The following is a 21,441-nucleotide window of genomic DNA, read 5'->3' on the forward strand; positions in this document are numbered from 1 at the left end:
AGTACAGTATGTTTATTGCTCAGCACCACAATGATTATATTATTCCACGACATATGCCAGTGTGAAATTAAAAATGTAATATGACAAAGGTGAACAGAAATACTCAACAAACAGATGGTGTGCAGTGTGTGTCTACTCTTAGTGTCATGGGAGCATCATCATATTATGTACAATTCCAGAGTCATACAAGCTACCAACCTTCAAGTCTAGGTGTGCAATGTTGTGGTCATGCAGGAAGGTCAGACCCTCTAATATTTGTCGCATAATCCTGGAGGCTTGTGCTTCTTCTAGACTTTCCTCCTGGTCTAGTACATATTGCAGCTCACCACCAGATGCCCTGAAAGTTCAGTAAACAATTTGAAGGTGTTCTTTAGATAACTTAAGAATTACAAGACTACTGCAGGGTAAAACTGAAATAACAACAGACTTGTGCTAGTCATCAGCAGAGAGCAAATAATAATGTAAAGAGACTCAAGAAGCAACTTAATAAATATAAGCTTTTGATAATTAATTTTACTTATGAAGCCATCTGCCAAAGGCTGAACGCCTAAAAGAAGTAAGACCTGTCTTTCAGGTCGTGAGTAAATTTATTCCAAATTCCGACTTTTCGTTACAGAATCTATTACTGAGACATTATCACAACTCCCTGTCCTTTATTTTCTCCCTTCATGTTCACGCCAAAACGAGAATCTGTTTGAAGAGGCCTCTTACGACACACTGGCGCCGTGGCATCAGTATTCTACACCTCACTGTATGGAACTGACACACGCTGGAGGCATTTAGATTTCGAATTGTTCCCGCAACTTTCTCCTTCGCCTGTCGTGCCGGACAGATACGGCTGTGAAGTCACGACCGTGACGTCATTTGGCCGCTCACCTCGCGGGCCTATGCTCCAGTCGGGCCTTGTGTTCTTGGGAAAGAAACAGTACTCCGTCATGTTAACACTGGTAGGAAATTCCCCAACCGTAATTGCATGCGGCATTTTTCTGTAGCTTTGCAATGCTCTAGTCGGAAAACTTCAATCACGCCACTCCAACAATGTTACAGAGAGGGCCTTCGTGGCGTGACATTCGAGTTGGTGATCTTCACTTGTCGAAAAAAAGAGAGCAATATATAAAGGAAGATTTGTTTGTATGAAGTTCTCGCTACACAAACCTCTGCGAAGAAGTCTGCTATGGCTGGAAGGATGACAAAGGGAAATACAATTACGTTTTATACGCGCATCCGAAACTACAACGAACCAACATTGCAAATCTTCAAACTGTCGCAGTGGAACAAGTTTCTACTCCAAGCCATTACCACTGTTCACTAGTATCACCGCCGAAGTCATCCAATTCGCTGATAATCGCCAATAAATTGGAAAGGAATCCCTCCTGGCCTGCCAAGTAACTGAGCCATCTGTCTTTCGTGTGTTCATAATTCCATCGGAAAGAATAATTTTCATCTTGCCGTTAATGAAAATTTAGGACTGATATTTAAGTTATGCTGCGTTATTCTCTGACATATAAATCTTATTAATTTCTGAGCTGTAAGAGAAACGAATATTCTGTAATAAGAAAATCGATGAGGATCATAAGGAGAGTACATAGTCGCCTGAGTTCTGTGTGTATTTATTGTGCTATCGTATTGGTCCGAATCGAAGTAGCAGTTTTTCTCCAGAATTCTGCCATCAAAAATTTGAGTGGTCGACCCTAGACGTACCCGTACGTTAACGCAACACGAAACCGTATCGTGGTTCGAGATGAAACAACAGCCCCTATCAGAGGCAGCACTGTAGCCGTCTAAGATTGTCGATATTACGTCTACGTACTGACAATTATCGTGTTCAGTGTTGCACAATTTTCCTCCTACTAAAGAGCAAAATGTACTCTTCACCAATGACGGTAACGTCGCAAAAAAAAAAGAAAAAAAAACACTATTCAAAATTTGGAACATATATGAAGCACGTTGAATTAAAACTGTCTCAGTCCCCTGTTTCCGAACGAAGTTTTTCGCATGGTCTCCCCACACACACACCCAAATTAAGAGCATGGATTATCTTCAGGCTAATACAGTAAATGAGATACATAATGGCTGATGATTCTATAATCGGTGCTGAATGGTGAAAAATCTTAAAAAGAGCCGCTCAAGGACACCCCTTAATGGTAAAGCCAACAGTCGTGTTTCAACCAACAAATCTGAAACTATGGCACTTTGAACACAGTGTGTTAGGAGGAATACAATAATTAAAAGTATCTAGGAGAGAGGGAAGGAGGGGGGGGGGGGGGAGCGAGCGAGCGAGCGAGAGAGAGAGAGAGAGAGAGAGAGAGAGAGAGAGAGAGAGATATTCCTAGGACACTCCTTACACGCGTCGACGAAGTAGATCGGAAATAATATCTGAAGAGTGCGTTACAGAAATGGCACGCGAAAGATATTTAAACAAAGAAACAGAAAGAAAAACTTCGGTGAAGTTTTAAGGAAACGTGCTCTACTATATGTAAATGATACATGGGTTCTTATAAAAATGGACGAAAATTATTGACAACAGAAATGACTTTTTTGAGAAGAAAAGGGTACACAATAATGGACGGTAAAAGTAATGTAGAAAGAAAGAGGGTCGAACCACAGGGCTGGTGAAAAAAACTGAAGAATCAGTTGCACAGGATGGGCAGCTTTCGCATTGTCGGAATGCGCGCGCTACGAAGTGTGTGTGTGTGGGGGGGGGGGGGGGGGGGGGGGGCACAGTGACAAATACCACTGGGACGGTCAAAGGAGGGAGAAAGAATATGCATGTCAAAAACAGCTTCACGTCATTCGATAACCAAAGTTCACGAAACGTCGGGTCTGCTTCGTCCCGGACGGCCGAGCGCCTGGGTAGCTGGTACGCCAGGTGCTGTCGACTTATGGGAATGCAACTCGCCGAAGTGGTGCCCAACATTAAACTTGTCCCAGGCCGTTAAGACGCGCTAACATCCTCCACAAGCGTTTCCCCACTAAACACGGGCGTTAAATGCTAAAATGAACGATTTTATTGTTTATGCTCGGCACTCTGTCCTCAGGGCCGGAACGAGACCTGTAATTTGCCCCCACTCCTATTCTTGCCTTTCCCTTGTACACTTTCAGCCGTTTTCGCCACTAATTGTAACACACATTGAGTACTGCTATTTGGGCAACCCTCAGCTTGGCATCCCACACAGCGACTTGGGTCGCTTGAGCCTTAAACCGGCCCTCTTTGTCCTACTACATGCACGCTGTTCTAATTGAGCAGCGGAAAACACTGCTTGGTCTATCGCGCTGCTCCATGTAGCAAATTGTTTCCATTTTTACCGATTTTACCGCGACAGTCCCTAACAAACTGTCCCGGGATCCCAATACATTCTTTGACAGCAAAGTGTTTGGTTTTCGTGATTATTATTATTAACTTGATGTTGTTAAGTGCTTTGGACAGTTTTCCCTTGTATTATTTAAATTACTGCGGGAGTACTATGTTTTGTTCTTCCGAAAAATTAAACTGTAATAAGCCTCAAATTCGCTATTAGACTCTTGCGCGTCGCCGTGTTCTCACTTCGCCGGTCAGTTGCTGCCTCATTTTTGTTCAAGTGCAATATATTATGCTTACAGTTTAATGAACAGTTTCAGTACTTGCTAACATTACTTTGATACATGATATTGTAATGTTTCCTATTTTCTCACGAGTGACCGCATATACAACGTATACTGCAACTCATTGCAAGACTTAAAATCGATTATCACCTATCGGTAAAAAAGGCTACATTCGTATACCTCACCGTGATGCACAACCAGCGTTTTAGGCGACGGGTTATACGGTTTTCATTGACAAATTTTAATGCGCTCAAACTAAAACGAAACTAAAACGAAAACAACCATCGCGAATGTATTACGCCATTTTCCATGGAAGAACTAATCAATGATCTTAAAGAAGCACAATCTACTTCCGTAACCATTGTTTTTCTTGAGGCCACGCCGATTTGAAGCCGGTTCCTTTACCTTTTGTTTATTTAGTTGAAAGTATCTTAGTTCTTATCACGAATCTACTCCTTTCAATTTCAGTTCATAATTGCTAATAAGGGTGGTGATATCTAAGTTGTATGCCTATTATATACATTTATTTTGTGCGAAAAAGTTAGTACAATAGCTATATAACTGGAAATTATATTCTGTCCTGATTTCAATTCTTCGTAATATTTTCAAAATTTCCTGATTTTCCTTAAAAATAAAAGGGAATAACTAGCTTGTAGAAATTTTTCATATGTTGTTATAACACAGTATAGCGGTAACCCTGTATGCCGATTAGTATAACAATTACGCCTTTCTAGCACCTGTGAATAAAGAGAGGACTGGAAGAAGCAACAAGAGCTTCACTCTCCTGACATAGACAGACGAGTAACTAACATGTACTGAACCCAAGTGAGAGATCAAGAAAGACACGTTCATTATTAAGCAACGCGCAAAGGAGGGTCGCAATTTATCGTCAATGCTATACGCCGAACAACAATAAAGGAACTGAGAAGAAATTTCTGAACAGTAATACAGATTACAGAGATTCAGTATCAGATACTTCAATCAAACAACTGAAATACCGTCTTGCTCCACCAAATAGAGCGTCTTACAGCATTTTACCGGTAAATAAACGGAACATTATTATTGGAAAATGTCCCTCGAGCCGTTGCAGTATTTAGATTTATAATCCGCCAGAAAAATGTACACACACTTCAAGAAACAAAAAGTGTTACTTATGTATTTATTTCACAATTAATAATTGATCACACATATTATACAACCATCAGTTTAGCACATGGTTACTTTGAATGTTCAAAATTCGCCGTTGGCGGCTGTTCACATAACAGAACGACAAGTTGTCGTGGCAACTACGTCAGTCAGTGTTACAGTGGAGATGGCTGCACATGTCGCTGTGATCTCCTGGCCAAGTTCCTCCAGCGTGCGTGGCTTACGTCGATAGATGCATCTTTCACAGTTCCCCACAAGCAAAAGTCCATACGTTTTAAATCTGGCGACCGTTTAGGGAACTCAATGGGCCTTCTTCGTCCAAACCAATGTCCCGCAAACTAGTCATCCAAGAAAGCTAGCACGGCTGGGTGGTAGTGTGGTGACGCCCCGTCCTGTTGGTTGAAAACCTCTCCGTCAGCTCCATGAAGCGCACGTGCGTAGCGTTTCCAACACGAGAGCCGACGAAGCAGGACTTGTAGCTGTACGCTGTATTCCTATCTTACTTTGTCAATATCACAAATCGTTCCATGCAATTCAAACTTGTTCAATTGTTAGGCGGGTTGACAGTTCTGTTACAAACTCCCGCTTCCACTGACGTTGCACTTCAACGGCATTATCAAACTCGGAAACCACTTCAGAATACATTTTCGTTGCGCGAATGTCAAGCGTGCTCCTGCCATCTTGTTTTCTTAATACCGACATGAAAGTACTAACATCTGTTGAGCCCAAGACAGTACAACAACACATTCGTAACTCAAATCGAACGACAATATCGGTATCTCGATAGAGCCTGACACAGAGAGTACACATTTTTCTGGCGGACTCTGTACAACTGCAAAGGTTCGGCACAGACGGAGCAACCTTCCTTAAATACAAGAGGCCGCTGGTATCAGATATTGATGAGAAGCTTAGGATGAAGTTCCTGAAAGCGTACCTCTAGAAGTGAAACGTGGACCGACCATCGGAAATCAGGAGGAGAAATTCAAAGTACTACCTAAGAATGTTAGTAATTGGACAGATAGAATATTAAATAGATTAGTCCTCAAAAGAGTAAGTGAAGCTGTAAGTCTACCTAAAGAGCTACCAGGAAATGGGACATCTATGGCACACTAAATAGTTAATCTGGAGCTGGAAGATGTAAATACATGGGAAGAACAGTAGCGGCAGACGGAGACTAGAATATTACAAAACAGCTTGTGGGGGGGGGGGGGGGGGGGCGTTATTTGTATTATGCTGTATACTGGCTGGTCCAGCTTTAGCATGCAATACAGGCCGTACTAGTGCTATCTGACATGTCAAAATAACGTAAAATAATAAACGGCACAAACAAAATAGGGAAACATTACAATGTAAGGTTCGTTCACTGATATAAAATTGAAGAATGATTACTGTTTTTGAGAGTTTAGAAATTATTGTACAGAAAGAAAGCAAATTATTTATTACGAATGCCATTAATTTTTTCTTTGATACTGATTCTGATTCTGTGATGTGTTGTGTTGTGTTACTGCATGTCGAGACGCCACAGTGGATTACAATTTTTTTATTACGATTTCGTTCCATAGAACATTTGGTGGACATCTGACTGTCCTCTGCTACAATAATTGTACATCGTCGTTCACTTTTTGTAAGATATTGTATAGTGAACCTGATCGTTTCACAGATAAACTAACATGAAAAACTAATAACTCCAAACTCAGTGAAGTAACGTGTACCTGGATTCCATTTCTAAGGCCACAAAGTATCCTCAATTATTTTTTTTTTTCACTCTAAAACTGTATGTATGTCCAGTAGCAATTCCCTAGAAAATAATTCATTAGGGAAACAGAACTGAACCGCGTGTAGTATGCCTGCACCACAACTTCTTGTACCTTGTAAGGCCCTCCGATCACAGCACACCGTCGAGACTTTCTTGGGTAAGTTACTGACATGGAAACCCCGTTTCATGTCCTGCTGAACCCATGGCGAAATATTTTGTAGCATGAATATTTTCTGTATTTTTATTTTAATCTTGCTTGGACACATTTTTTAACAGATTGAAGAGAGAAGCTAATGTTGACAGCTTTTTTTGTTGTTTTTTTTTTTTCCAAATGTTACAGTTCGTGTTGAGCTACTCAAAGTCTGGACGGAGTTTCCTGCTGTTGACTCAGCTTTCTACACTATATTCAAAGAGTACTGCACTAGTGTCACCGGCAGATAGAAAACATTTTGGGTGTCGTATGTTCAGTGAGGTCACCAACGTAAAATAGGGAGTGTGATGGACCCAGGATCGAGCCCTGAGGAACTAGAGCAGTGATTAGCACGAGCCGGAGCCCAATACTCACATCTCGAGCACGAGCGCCATCTCGGAGGGCGTCTCGAAGACGTCCCGCAGCGCGACGATGCGCGCGCAGCGGTCGGCGGCGAGGCGCAGCACGGCCACCTCGTGCACGATGTCCTGGCGCTGGTCGGCCGCGCGCCGCCGCTTGCGGATGAACTTGGCCGCGAACTCGCCGCCCCCGCGCGGGCAGCTGCACTTGCGCACCGTCGCGAACTTCCCTCTGCGGACACACAGCGCAGACACGCCGGTCAGCAACTCCGCCTCCCCCTCCCCCCCCCCCCCTCTCTCTCTCTCTCTCTCTCTCTCTCTCTCTCTCTCTCTCTCTCTCTCTCTCTCTCTCTCTCTCTCCACCGTGCAGCCAGCACCGTATATTATGTCAGTAATATAAACAACAACACACACACACACACACACACACACACACACACACACACTAGATGACAGTATAACACAAAATATCGAGCCAATAGACAACAAACACAATAACTTCCCGAGTCCTCATCAAGGGAGGATGGAACATTACAATTACACCTCTTTTAGCTGCAGTGGTACTGCGACATTCGCCTGGCAGCATGCTACAAATGGTTCAAATGGCTCTGAGCGCTATGGGACTTAACTTCCGTGGTCATTAGTCCCCTAGAACTTAGAACTACTTAAACCTAACTAAGCTAAGGACATCACACACATCCATGCCCGAGGCAGGATTCGAACCTGCGACCGTAGCGGTCGCGCGGTTCCAGACTGTAGCGCCTAGAACCGCTCCGCCACCTCGGCCGGCTAGCATGCTACAAGAGCTCTCCCCGGCAATACGCAATTATACAAGTCGATTTTTTTCCACCGTGTACAAACTTTAGTAGTTGATCGATGAGAGGATACAGAACAAAACTTCCGTCCAGAAATTCATGGTTTCCATGCTAGAGACTATTTATTCAATCATAGTTTCTTAAACAGGCTGCGGTTTCCTCCTACAGGGTGGTACTGTTCCTCATACGTCACGCCCTAGCGCCCTCTCCTGACACAGTAATTGGTAATGTAGTGGATGTGATGCAGAGTTGTACACAAATGGTCTCGTATTCGAATCCGTTGCGTTATTGTACGGTTATCACACGCCACTTCACTTACAATGAATACCTCCGCTAGAAGTACCCCTTTTGTCTCTCTCTCTCTCTCTCTCTCTCTCTCTCTCTCCCCATTTGTGTTTTCCATTTTCTATTAGTTTCTTACCTGATGAACCTATTTACATTTTGTGAAATATTGACCAGATATTCACAATTACAATTTTCTGTACATGTATTGTTGTAATGATGTTATATTAATAAATAAACAAAACAATGCGCGTCCCTAGGGCTCATTTTTGGTAGTCGGGATTGCTTCGCGCTGTCCTGACGATTCTTTAAAAAAATCAAAAAAAAATCGAGAGCTTGCCGACATGGTGTTCACTTACTGAAAGGCAACAGTCGGCGGGCAGCAAGGTTGTACCATGAGACCTATCCCCGCCGATTACAAACCACAGCATTCAATGTTTGCAACAGTGTTTCGTCGTTTGTCTGAGACGGTGTCGCTTCAGGAAGCAGGAAATCATGAAGGACGTACCCGAAATGTTCGGACACCACACTTGCAGGAAAATGTGAAAGGCAACTGCCGTGTCAGTATCGGCCAACTGTCCCGTCAGTACAGACAAGGTAAGCCAGACGACCGTGTGGAACATTCTCGACGACAATTGTTACTACCTTTATCACTTAAAGGGAGTGCAGCGCTTACTAGCGACAGACTTTCCGTATCGGGAGCACTTTTGTCACTGGTTTTTTCACCAGCCAGCCACGATTCTGGGATTTGCGTGATCCATCTTAGTCACAGGTGAGGCCACCTTTACACGGAGTGATATCTTCAACTTTCGTAACATTCATCTGTTCATAACGCTCATGGTATGGTGAAAACCAATCATCAGCATTGGTGCAGACGGATGTGTGGGCCGGGATAATTAAAAAAAATGGTTCAAATAGTTCTAAGCATTTAACATCCGAGGTCATCAGTCTCCAAGACTTAGAGCTACTTAACTAACGTAAGGACAGCACACACATCCACGCCTGAGGCAGGATTCGAACCTGCGACCATAGCAGCAGCGCGGTTCCACACTGCAACGGCTAGAACCGCTCGGCCACAGCGGCCGGCTCGGGACAATATGCGACCGTATTTTAGGACTAGCCTTCCCTCCACGTCGCGTAACTGACCAGAACTATCGGCCTTTCTTGCTTGTGACTTTGCCTCACCTGCTGGTTAAAGTTCCATTCGTGATTCGAAGGGTTATGTGGCTGCCATATGACGGTGGCCCAGCTCAGTTCCCCGTTAACGTCAGGACACACCTCAATAATGTCTTCTCTGGTCGACTGATTAGACGAGAGTGTCCAGTTGCATGAGCTGCTCGTTCACCAGATGTTAACCCGTGCGATTTCTGGTTATGGGGCCATTTCTAAAGTATCGTGCAGGCATAGTCCGTTCCAGATGTGGAGGCACTGGAGCAGCAGATTCATGCTGTCTTTGACACTGTTCGTATGCACCCTGGCCGATGTGAACGTGAGAGACAGAGCGTACACGTATGCGTTGAGGCACACGGGAACCATTCTCAACACATACTGTAACTGTGGCTGCTCGGTGATACGCGTATTAAATCGCAGTCTCTGTAACAACGTATAACTGAATAAATGGTCGCTAGCATGGAAATCATGCATTTCCGGAAGTATGTTCATTAGACCTTTTTCGTCAGAAACAGACGCGGAAGTTGCAGTGTAGGTTGAGCTGAGAACTTCTTGTTACAAAAAGAAAGGAAAAAATCCGATACGTTGCGCCATCTCCGAGCTAATTAGCACTGAAGATAGCCAATCAGGTCGTATCGCGCGCAAATTAAACGGTCCGTCCTAGACGGTGTCGCCAAACGTGTGCTTCGTTTGGTTTCCTAAAATCGAACAAGAGACCGATACAAAAATTGAACTTTGGACGGTAGTAAGGATCGAACCCAAGCCAAACGCTCAGCAGTCTCGTGCGCTATCATTTACGCTGTGAGAACAATGACACTGATTGTATCTACATCAAATTAATTCGGAATTGCGAATGATGACAACCATCAGCTGCAGAATGGAATGACCACAATGAAAATTTGTGCGGATCGGGACTTGAACCCTGATTCCCCGCTTATCGCCTAACCATTTGGCTATTCGTGCAAGACTCACAGCCAGACGCAAGCTTCCATATGCCGTGAACCATGGGTCTGCGACCTGTACTCGTACATCCATTCTGTATTTTCCCGTACAGGTCAGATAATATACTTGAAAGACCGGTATCGGCAGATAAATACGATATTGAAGTGGCTGTGTTACTCTGATTATGCAAAGTTCTTTTCATCGTAATCAGAATAAGACAGGCACTGCAATATCGTACTAATTGTGTCTAATGGGTCGCTTGACTTTGCACACGCAACTGCCTGACCGGCCAACCAACTCGGAAACGGCACAACGTAACGTATCGAATTTTTTCGTTAACAATTATTTCTAAGCGCAACTTACCCTGCAACTCACTTACAAGCTTTGCAGGGTGTTTCTGACCACCCGGCAAAAAAGGAAGGATGCTTGGGATTTAATGTTCCGCAGACAACGAGGTCATTAGAAAAGAAGCACAAGCTCGCATTGTATCAATGATAAGAAAGGAAATCAGACGTGGCCTTTCAAAGGATGCATCGTGGCAATTTCCTGGAGCCATTTAGGGGAATCACGAAAACCTAAATCAGGATGGTGGGACGCGGTTTTGAACCGTTGTCCTCCCGAATGCTAGTCCAGTGTGCTGATCACTGCGCCATCTCGCTCGGTGTTGCAACGTAAATCCGAGTTCGTCCTACTGGTTTTATAACTGTTTTCGAAATGAAACCACTCGGGCACTATGTACTTTGTATATGGATTTATTAAAGTTTAGCGCCATTTTTGCGTGTTAGTTTGGGTTCCAATTTATGCTAACATCACATGAAAATCCACTGAGTGTCTTCACAATGTTAGTCTTCTCTGAATTGCTTGTCTATTCAAAAATCTGATCTCAGATGAAATTACAATCCTGTATGGTATGTTACCGAACGTAGACTTCGCCTCATAGATGTGCGGATCAGTAACTGTACAGCACAAAACTGGCCCAAAAAGATGTGTTTTTCTCTCTTGAAAATGCGTTTCGCCACCAAATTCCACGCGTATCTAGAAGAGAGCAGTTTGTCCAAGGCAGGCGCGAGCCCGTCTAACACCGGACGCCCACACATCAGACGGAGCCCTTGAACAGAGGTACGCTTCTAGGGGTGGATGCAGGATGCTTACACTAAGCACCAGGTAGTTTTACATCACATGTGAAATTTTTCGCTTGTGATACACCGTGTTAGAGATTATCTTTCCACTAGTGACACGGTCACCGGATGCACGCTACACAGCCCCATCTGTGATAACAGTGTACCCTATCGTACAGGTAACATGTAGTGAAAATGTGAGAGTTTCGAAATCCCATGTACCTGCGTGTGGCATTTGTAGCATTTTTATCGAGTTCAAATGGCTCTGAGGACTATGGGACTTAACTCTGACGTCATAATTCCCCTAGAACTTACAATTACTTAAACCTAACTAATCTAAGGACATCACACACAACCATGCCCGAGGCAGGATTCGAACCTGCGACCGTAGCGGTGGCGCAGTTGCGGACTGTAGAGCCTAGAACCGCTCCGGCTTTTATCGCGTAAATAAGTATTGTAACAGAGAATGCCGTTAACATGAAGTATCACTTGAATATGCCAATAGTGATATTAGTTATCGCTGAAACAACCGGTTTTCGGTTACATCATTTTTGTCTGTTTTCTCCAACATGACTTAAAACCGCTCAAAAAACCGGTTTCTGAAATAACCGATTTTCGGGTTATTATTCCCTTTAATTCTTGTAATAAGTGTATAAACAAACCAAAGACCGAAAAAATTTGACTCCCTCAGTTTCAAGATACGTAGAATCAAGGTATTAAATTAAATAGGCAAATGAAAGAAAATTTACCTCATATCCACCGCTTGCTACTTTTCCTTAAAGTGAGAGGCCTAAGTGGTTGAATACTGCTAAAATCACCAGTAGTATTCGAATTTTTTGAACCTTTCCTGAAAAATTGTCTTGTAATCGAGGACCATACCAGTATTTGGGCGTTACGAACAGTCAGTTCCAAAGGTGAAAACTGAGGTTGAAGAACGCTATTTTTCGTGTTACTTTGTCAGTTTGCAAGACCTACAAGCAGATAAGGAACGTTACCTGTGTGTAAACACATGTAGCAGATTAGCTACTTTCTACTTTTATCGTGAACTATGAATAAATTGTTAAGTGTTAAGTTTTCTCCTCATATGACGTCGCGAGTGTGTTGTGGTTCCTCTCTTTTTTAACCTTTTAAAGCAAATGGATCATTGCACTTCACTGATACTTCGTAAAATACTTCCAGGCTACGGTTGGTGCCACTCTGCAGTGTACGATCGCGAGGAAGTACCATATGGACGAGATCGGGGAAGTCTTTCATACTGAATGTACATGTATACCATCTAGTAGCCTGCTTCACGTGGTAACATGTTCGTTCTTGTCTCAGCACTGCTGTACCAATTCTTATGCCATGTGTTTGTTGCTCTTTTTCGTCAGTACTGTTATTAAAATAGCACAGATAGCTTTCCTCATTTTCTATTACAACGCAGTATTTCAAAGCAACGGAAATTATACTAACAAACATTATACCTTTTTGAAAAAAAAAGATTTATTTAAAAACCGAAAGTTTTAGCGTTGCTGCTATGACAATTGATATTTTGTTTTTTACCTGGTTATTAATAAAAAAAAATTAACACCTGTTGCAACCGATGTCCAAAAATATTGAAAATATCGGTTATTCAGAATTAGCTCAGTTTTAATTGGTCGGTTTTTCCCATCCCTATCTACCTAATATGAACCAGCAACTCCAAAAACATTAAAAAAGGAAAAATAGCAGGAAGAAAAAATACTTCAAGAAGTGCGCGTAGTTTAAATTGTTACTGCTGGCCTACAGAGGTTTAATACTACACAATTACGTATCCTGTACAACTTTTCTTACTACAGTGAATTACTCTTTGCAACGAAGTAATATCCCTGTTATGGTACTGAACTCTAGAATATATGTTTTAAATGAAGGTGGACTAACCTAAAAAGCAGCTTTAAAATTAACCAGCTATTTCTCCTTCTGCGCAAGTGACTGATTATTACATTTGCAACCTACCGTCCAACCATCAGCCAGTATCAAATCACAGGCGTTAAGATATCTTGCCTCCTGTAAGCGTATACTTTCAAACGTCCGAAGTCAATTATCAATTGCAAATACGTGCGTGTTGAGTGTATGGTGGCATACGCCTTGTACTGTGCCCGCCGACAACCCGCGCAGCAGCAGCGCGACAAGTGCTGCCTACCCGCCAGCTGCAGGCTGTTCCCTGCTTCAGCGACCGCACGACGGCACACTGCTTGTTTGCTCCCCGCTTATCTACAACTGACTGCGATACTCGTATGTATTTTGATGCCCCACGTTGGATTACGCCATCTAGCAGCTGTCTAACGGGCAAGTACTAACCTACGATAGTAACAGATATATTTACAGGTCAAGGTCACTACGAGGAGTAAGCAAGACTCCGGCTTCCGAAAAGTATTCTGCTAGCATTATATTTAGCGCCACTATTAACTGGCACCACCGTTACAAACAGCCAGTTGCCATATGAAGAGCTTTGATGATTGTTCCATAACATTTTGGGCATGCAGCCGCATAAATTTCAGCTTTTCTTTCAATATTTCGGAATGTCGACGAATTAAGTCAGGTGATGCTGAGGGAATTAGATTAGGAAATGAGACGAAGTATTAAAGGAGTTTTGCCATTTGGAGAGCAAAATAATTGATGATGGTCGAAGTAGAGAGGATATAAAATGAAGACTCGCAATGACAAGGAAAGAGTTTCTCAAGAAGAGAAATTTGTTACCATCTAGTATAGATTTAAGTGTCAGGAAGTCATTTCTGAAAGTATTTGTATGTAGTGTAGCCGTGTATGGAAGAGAAACATGGACGATAAATAGTTTGGACAAGAAGAGAAAAATGGTTCAAATGGCTCTAAGCACTATTGGACTTAACTTCTGAGGTCATCAGTCCCCTACAGCTTAGAACTAGTTAAACCTAACTAAGCTAAGGACAACATCCATGCCCGAAGCAGGATTCGAACCTGCGACCGAAGCGGTCGCGCGGTTCCAGGCTGTAGCGCCTAGAATCGCTCGGCCACCCCGGCCGGCGACAAGTAGAGTATAGAAGCTTTCGAAATGTGGGGCTACAGAAGAATGCTGGAGATTAGATGGGTATATCACATAAATAATGAAGTATTGTATAGGATTGGGGAGAAGAGAAGTTCGAGGAACAACTTGACTAGAAGAAGGGATCGGTTGGTAGGACGTATGTTGAGGCATCAAGGGATCGCCAATTTATTATTGGAGGGCAGCGTGGAGGGTAAAAATCGTAGAGGGAAACCAAGAGATGAATACACTAAGCAGATTCAGAAGGATGTAGGTTGCGGTAGGTACTGTGAGATGAAACTTGCACAGGGTAGAGTAGCATGGAGAGCTGCAACAAACCAGTGTCTGGACTGAAGACCCCAACAACAATATTTCGGATGTACACCGTCCAGCCATCTTCAAAGTGAGTCGAGATCCGCAGGACGGAGCAGGTGCTGGAGCATCAGTCACGTCGACTGACTCTGAATATGGCTGGACGGTATGCAGCCGAGCTGTTAGGAGGAGGAGTGAAATTTATGCGGCTGCACGCATAAAATTGTATGGAACAACCGTTGCCCCACGAAAATTTGAAGATGTACATAGCTTCACAGTAACCTACAAGGTACTGCGTGATTTATACTTCTGCTCGGTTTCATTCGCACAGCACACTTTAGTAGTTCAAGGAGAAAACCATTTTTCCGCTAATGCCTTTTAAACCTTGTTCAAGAACTTGAAAATGCATTACGTCACACCTGCCCAGTTGCGACTTTAAACACACTAAACAGCTATCAGATACTTTAAACACACTAAACAGCTATCAGATACTTTACACACACCACGTTACTCCATCTGCATTGTTCGTAAAGAAACTAATAAATAGCTCCGAACGAACACAGACCCAACAAATAAGTTAAATGAAAAAGCATTAGTCGCTCAGCATGCAAGAATGCACAACTGATTGACGACTACATGAAGAAGAAGAAGAAAGAAAAAATTAGTTTCCACTTTGGTGTAACTTTCTTTTTGGTGGAGCGGTTCACGTAATAGGTCGAAGTTTATCTACAGACGCAATTTTAACTTGCGCCATTCTTATTATGTAAGAAAAAAGTAATGCATGCAGATGAAAGTATCCATCAGAATAGAATATCGTAGGCAGTTTAAAAGAAACTATCACAAAACAGCCGTAATAATGCCGTATGGTACTATAGCCTGAAAGTATTGTGCGATCGTTCAGACGCCCAATCATATTTGAAGTGGTGGTGATGATGATGATGATGATGATGATGATACTTGCGCAAACTGGGCCTTTGCTTTGTGAGTGCGCCTTTTATGTCTCCAGTCCAAAAGTTCAATGCAAACGATTTATTAGCAAGCCGTGTTCTGCCTGTGCTATCGACGGCGGTGAGGGGAGAGAGGGGACGAATCCCTGCGCCTGCACGTGGCCTAATCCTCTCAATGGACTACAGGCTCAACGTCCCCCTCAGACAGACGTGCTCCCATCAACGTGGCCTCGCCGGGTTAGGTGTTGCGTACGAGTTACTTTAACCAAGAGCGCCAGCGCACGGAGATGATCGGGAAACTTATCGTGCCAAGTCGTTTCCGCTTGCCCTACTAATTCTCGTGGTGCACTACTTTAGGGCCAGGAAACAACCTAAGTTTACGATGCGAATGCGCATTTGTCTCGGGACCACACCAACTTTTATTGACAAAAGTATCATTACATGCAGTATCAAGTGAAATATGTGACTGGACTGAGGATTTTTCAGAAGGTACGAAGAGTCATCGACAGATGTGATAGTAATTTGAGGCATGCCCCAAGGAAGAGTTATGAGACCCTTAGCGTTTACGTTGTATATTAATGAGCAAACACAGACAATATTTATACTAAACTCAAACTTTTTGAACACAATTTAATAATCTATTATGAAATAAAATCAGCAAAACGCTGCACAAATATTCAGTCGGACTTTGATAAGATTTAAAGTGATACGAAGACCGGTAATTTGCTTTATATGTACAGGAATGTAAAACTGTGCACTTACCAAAACGAACACAGTATCCTGTGGCTACAATATCAATGAATCTTAAGTGGAGTCTGACAACTCGTGGAAATAACCGTTTGTAACAGTTTGTAGGGATATGAAATGGAACGACGACATGAGGTCATACGTAGGTTGCAAACTTCCGTTCATTGCCAGGACAGTGGGAAAATGCAGTCAGGCCACAAAGAAGATTGCTTACAAGTCACCTCTGCATCCCGTTTTAGAATATCGCACGCTTAGAATATAGCTCAAGTTTGTGGGACGCATACCACATGAGACTACCAGAGGATAATGAACACATACAGAGACCGAGAGAGAGTGCGTACATTGATACGTTTCTTTGAGACATAAGCGAGCGTTCTTGAGATACTATAAAACCTTGAACTGGTGGACTTTTAGATAAGAAGCAAACTTTCCGGCGCAAGCTTGCTAACAAAATTTCAAGTAGCTGTATTGAGTAATCAGTCTAGTGATACACTGAGGTTACAGAAGTCATTGGATAGCGATACACACGTATACATATGGCGGTAGTATCGAGTACGTAACGTGTAAAAGGGCAGTGCATTGGTGGACCTGTCATTTGTACTCCGATGATTCTTATGAAAAGATTTCAAACGCGATTACGGCCACACCATGAGAATTAACAGGCTTTAAACGCGGAATGGTAGTTGGGGCTATATGCATGGGACATTCCATTTCTAAAGTCGTCAGAGAATTCAGTATACCGAGATCCAAAGCGTCAAGAGTGTGCCGAGAATACCACATTTTAGGAATTAACTGTTACCACGAACAACCAAGTGTCCGACGACTTTCAGTTAATGGGCAAGAGCAGCGAAGTTTCCGCAGAGCTGCCACTGTTAACAGACAAGCACCACTGCGTGAAATAACGGCAGAAATGAACATGGCTCGTACGACAAACGTATCCGTTGGACAAGTGCGGCCAAATTTGGCGTGAATGGGATATGGCAGCAGACGACAGACGCGAGTGCCTTAGCTAACAGCACGACGTCGCCTCCAGCGCCTCTCCTGGGCTCGTGACCATATCGGTTGGCCCATATATGATTGGAAAGCCGTGGCCTGGTCAGGTGAGGTGAGTCCTGATTGTACTTGGTAAGAGCCACTGCGCAAGCTGGTGGTGGCTCCATAATGGTGTAGGCTGTATTTACATGAACACAGACAGCGTCCTCTGCGTGTTCGGCTACTTTGACACCATTTGCGGATATTCCAAGATCTTCATGTTCACAAACAACGTCGACATTTTTATGGATGATAATGCGCCACGTCACTAGGACAATTGTTTGCGATCGGTCTGATGAACATTGTGGGCAGTTCAAGCGAATAATTTGGCCACCCTCGTCGCCCGAAATGAATTCCCATCTAACATTTATGGGACATAATGGTTCACAAAATCCTGCGCCCGCAACAGTTTCGCAATTCTGGACGCCTATTGAGTGTGCACAGCTTAGCATTTCCGCAGGAGACTTCCATCGACTTGTTTAGTCCATGCCAGGTGGAGCTGCTGCATTACGCTGAGAAAGACGAGGTCCGACACGATATCAGGACGTATACCATGACTTTCGTCACCTCAGTGTTTGTACTACAGCCCCGTACCTTATACTCCTGTAGCGATTGGAAAGGCAAGATAAGACTAATCACAGCTCGCACGGAGGCGTTCAGACCAGCGCTGCTTACGCGACTGGAAGGGAAAGAAAACGTAGCGAGTGGTAGCCCTTGGGAGGTACCCGCGGTCATGCACTTTGTACATTACAGATGTAGGCATGTAATCAGCCGGACACTAATACAACGGACAGGGTGAAGGTGAGGCACGCAGTCACGAACAAGTGGTGACGGACAGGGACGTGAAGCAGTAGTAGTAGTGGGAGTTGTGTACTGCTGGCGACTGCACCTGTGTAGAGTGCTGAGGACGGAGCGGCGGCTACCGTTAGGCTCGCAATTAGCCCACATCCGGCTGCGTGCCCGCCGGACCTGCTTGCCCTCCAAACGGGCGACGCGACGCGACGCACCCACAGGGCCCGCGGCGTACGAGCTCCGCGTGGACCCGTCTAGCCGCCGCCCCTGTCAGTACTCGGCAATCGCGTGCACTCCTCCACTCCGTTGCTTTAATGTAGAAGCGGACAACAGGGACCGCTCTAATCCAACCTTATTCCTTTAATAACTTTCCGATGTGTTGACCACGCTTTTTATTATTTCCAAAGATCGACCTATGCGTTTCGACATTCCCAAATGTTAACAGGCTATAAAATGCAACACAAAACTGGCATCGAAAGATATGAAAATATGTTACATTTCACCTTTGATTAGAGACTTGGTATAAACAGTAAAACACGGCTTTCTAGGTTACCAATGTTATTCCTATCAAAGTTGTTAAATAGATGCAGAGTATCTTCTCAGCATTCTCAATCGGGAGACAAGTGCGAACTGCTGCCGAGGGACAAATTGGAAACCAAGTGGACTAAATCGCTAGACGTCACTAGGTACGTCGTACACGACGCGTTTGTTTCTTTACAACTACATTTTCATCGTTACAACGTGTAAGAACAGTTTCGCCAGTAAGAAATTCATGGCAATCACTTTTCAATGTTTTACTTCTTTTTTAAAAAAAGAAAAAACTGTGCATAACAGATGTTTTGAATTGTCGAATGTAATACATTGGAAGACGCCACTGAGTGGCGCTAGAGTTCATAAGGAGAACTGTTTGTTAACAATTACTGACAACTTGCAGCGTATAAATTACAAAGATCAAGAAAAGTTCATAAATACCATTTTATAAGAAATTACAAAGCATAGAAATACGTCATTTTAATTGTGCCAGTTATAAACCTATTCCCTTCCCATTCCCTATTACTCCAATACTCTTTATTATTATAAATATTTTACCAGTTGTCATAGGCACAATTACAATTTAAGGCTTATTATTTTTTATTTCAAAAAACTGCGACATGGGACATAATTAAAAGGGAACGACTTACGTAGTTGCCAGTGTACTATCAGCAGTAATATTGCACTGGTTTTTACATGGCTATTTTGAATGGTGCTGTACTCAAACTCATGTTTGGAGTTAAGGAGTTTCAATTACACAAGGCAATCTGGGACGGCTGTCATATACTATTGACGGAACTGATGTATGACGTTCCAAGGCTGCACACTCTCAAATTATTTCTATTTCCTATATGGCGCCACACGTTCTTCTCAATGAGTGCTACATGCCTTATTATCTCTATAGATCGTAAATACTTACAAAATAGTATTTACTAACTTTCACTGGAGCTAATAATTTATAAGTTGCAATACTTCATTCCACCGACTACACATTTAGTTATTTTGAATACTATTCTCCTACATTCATAAGTAAAGGTTAAGCTGAAACTTCCTGGCAGATTAAAACTGTGTGCCGGACCGAGACTCGAACTCGGGACCTTTGCTTTTCGCGCTTAAGTGCTCTACCAACCGAGCTACCCAAGCACGACTCGCGCCCCGTCCTCACAGCTTTATTTCTGCCAGTATCTCGTCTCCTACTATCCAAACTTTACAGAAGCTCTCCTGGGAACCTTGCAGAACTAGCACTCCATATCCTTTCTTTCAGGAGTGCTAGTGCTGCAAGGTCCGCAGGACAGCTTCTCTAAAGTTTGGAAAGTAGGAGACGAGATACTGGCAGAAATAAAGCTGTGAGGACGGGGCGCGAGTCGTGCTTCGGTAGCTCAGTTGGTAGAGCACTTACCCGCGAAAAGCAAAGGTCCCGAGTTCGAGTCTCGGTCCGGCACACAGTTTTAATCTGCCGGGAAGTTTCATATCAGCGCACACTCCGCTGCAGAGTGAAAATCTCATTCTGTAAAGGTCAAGCTGTTTGTACACCACGGTGCTGTACTAGACACTGTCCTATTGGAGGTGGTCCGCCCTCGCCTTCCTCTTGCCTCTGAGCTGCACAGTCAGTTGCAGTGCGCCCTACAGATTAACATGCACTTCGAGCCACGGTACAATGAAGCATTTCTCACGATAACAAGCATCAACAGAGCTGAAACAAGCGGTTAAGTGACACACAAATATCCTACAACTGACCCGCAATCGCACCACAGACCTTTAAATACGTATTGTCGCACTTTGACACACACACACACACACACACACACACACAATCTTGGCGTACAGCTCACAAACCATGATGTGAACGGTGGAGGGTACTTGTTATTGTTGCTTCCCCATGTAATCACGGCCAGAGCGTAGCAAGAATGACTGGATGCATAGTTGAGGGAATTGGCCTTTCCCAGGCAACTGTTTACACTGAGACTAAATATCGTTTCTCCGCGTAGCAGTGTAGTGACTTACATGCATTATGTTTGTCTGTGTTTCTTGTCTTGGGTAAAGTAGTTATTAGAGTCCACACTCCGCACAGTACTACCACATTTAGTGGGAAATAAACATACCGCAGTTGCGTCTGCAGACACTGTCACCAGTCCTTTTGAGGTCGTGTAGTATACAGATTGGGGATTGGCGTGCTCGCTCTTTAGTTTGCAGACTACGCAGTACGTATCGTTTCTCTACAACTTACCCGTTCATTTCTGACACTTCTAAACTCCATCTCCCACCAACCCCGCTGTACTCGTGTCTTTTAAAAATGTTTACAATAATGTGACTGAAAAGTGCCTGCCGCGGTGTACGTTATTTCTGTACTTGGAAGTATGTCTCCCCCTGTGAATAAAGGAAGCGCAAGCGCACGGGAACGCCCATGGGCTCGGTTCGCAGCTGCAGGGGCGCCGTTCCGGGTTTGAAAGTCCGCGTGGCAACGGCAACAGTCGCCTCGCCAACTGCCCTCCCTTCACCACGAGGGGTGCAGCGGCGTCAGAGCAAGGGATGACGAGGGGACCGTCGACCAGCGCTTGCAGCGGGCTGTCTACTTCCCACTGAAAGAATTTGGCTTCTTACGTCGATGAGATTTTATCCAAGCAATGAAACAACTAACTCTAACAAAAAAATCCTTCGCCAGCTTTCAGAAATCAATAAAAATATCCGTCAGCTCCTCTTT

The 21,441-nt window shown here is 43.7% G+C and overlaps 1 protein-coding gene across 1 annotated transcript in view; it reads right to left on the reverse strand.

Moving 5' to 3' along the window:
* LOC126354007 (uncharacterized) overlaps positions 1-21,441 on the reverse strand; it is a 315,036-nt gene that overhangs the window by 10,219 nt on the left and 283,376 nt on the right. The window contains exons 2-3 of the mRNA XM_050003319.1: positions 7,050-7,265; positions 199-337 (exon numbers count right to left, since the gene is read on the reverse strand). Coding sequence (XP_049859276.1) covers positions 199-337; positions 7,050-7,265 — 355 coding nt within the window. The remainder of the gene's footprint in view (positions 1-198; positions 338-7,049; positions 7,266-21,441) is intronic.

Source organism: Schistocerca gregaria, chromosome 3, assembly GCF_023897955.1.
Source record: "Schistocerca gregaria isolate iqSchGreg1 chromosome 3, iqSchGreg1.2, whole genome shotgun sequence".
In the NCBI taxonomy this organism is placed as follows: Eukaryota; Metazoa; Arthropoda; class Insecta; order Orthoptera; family Acrididae; genus Schistocerca; species Schistocerca gregaria.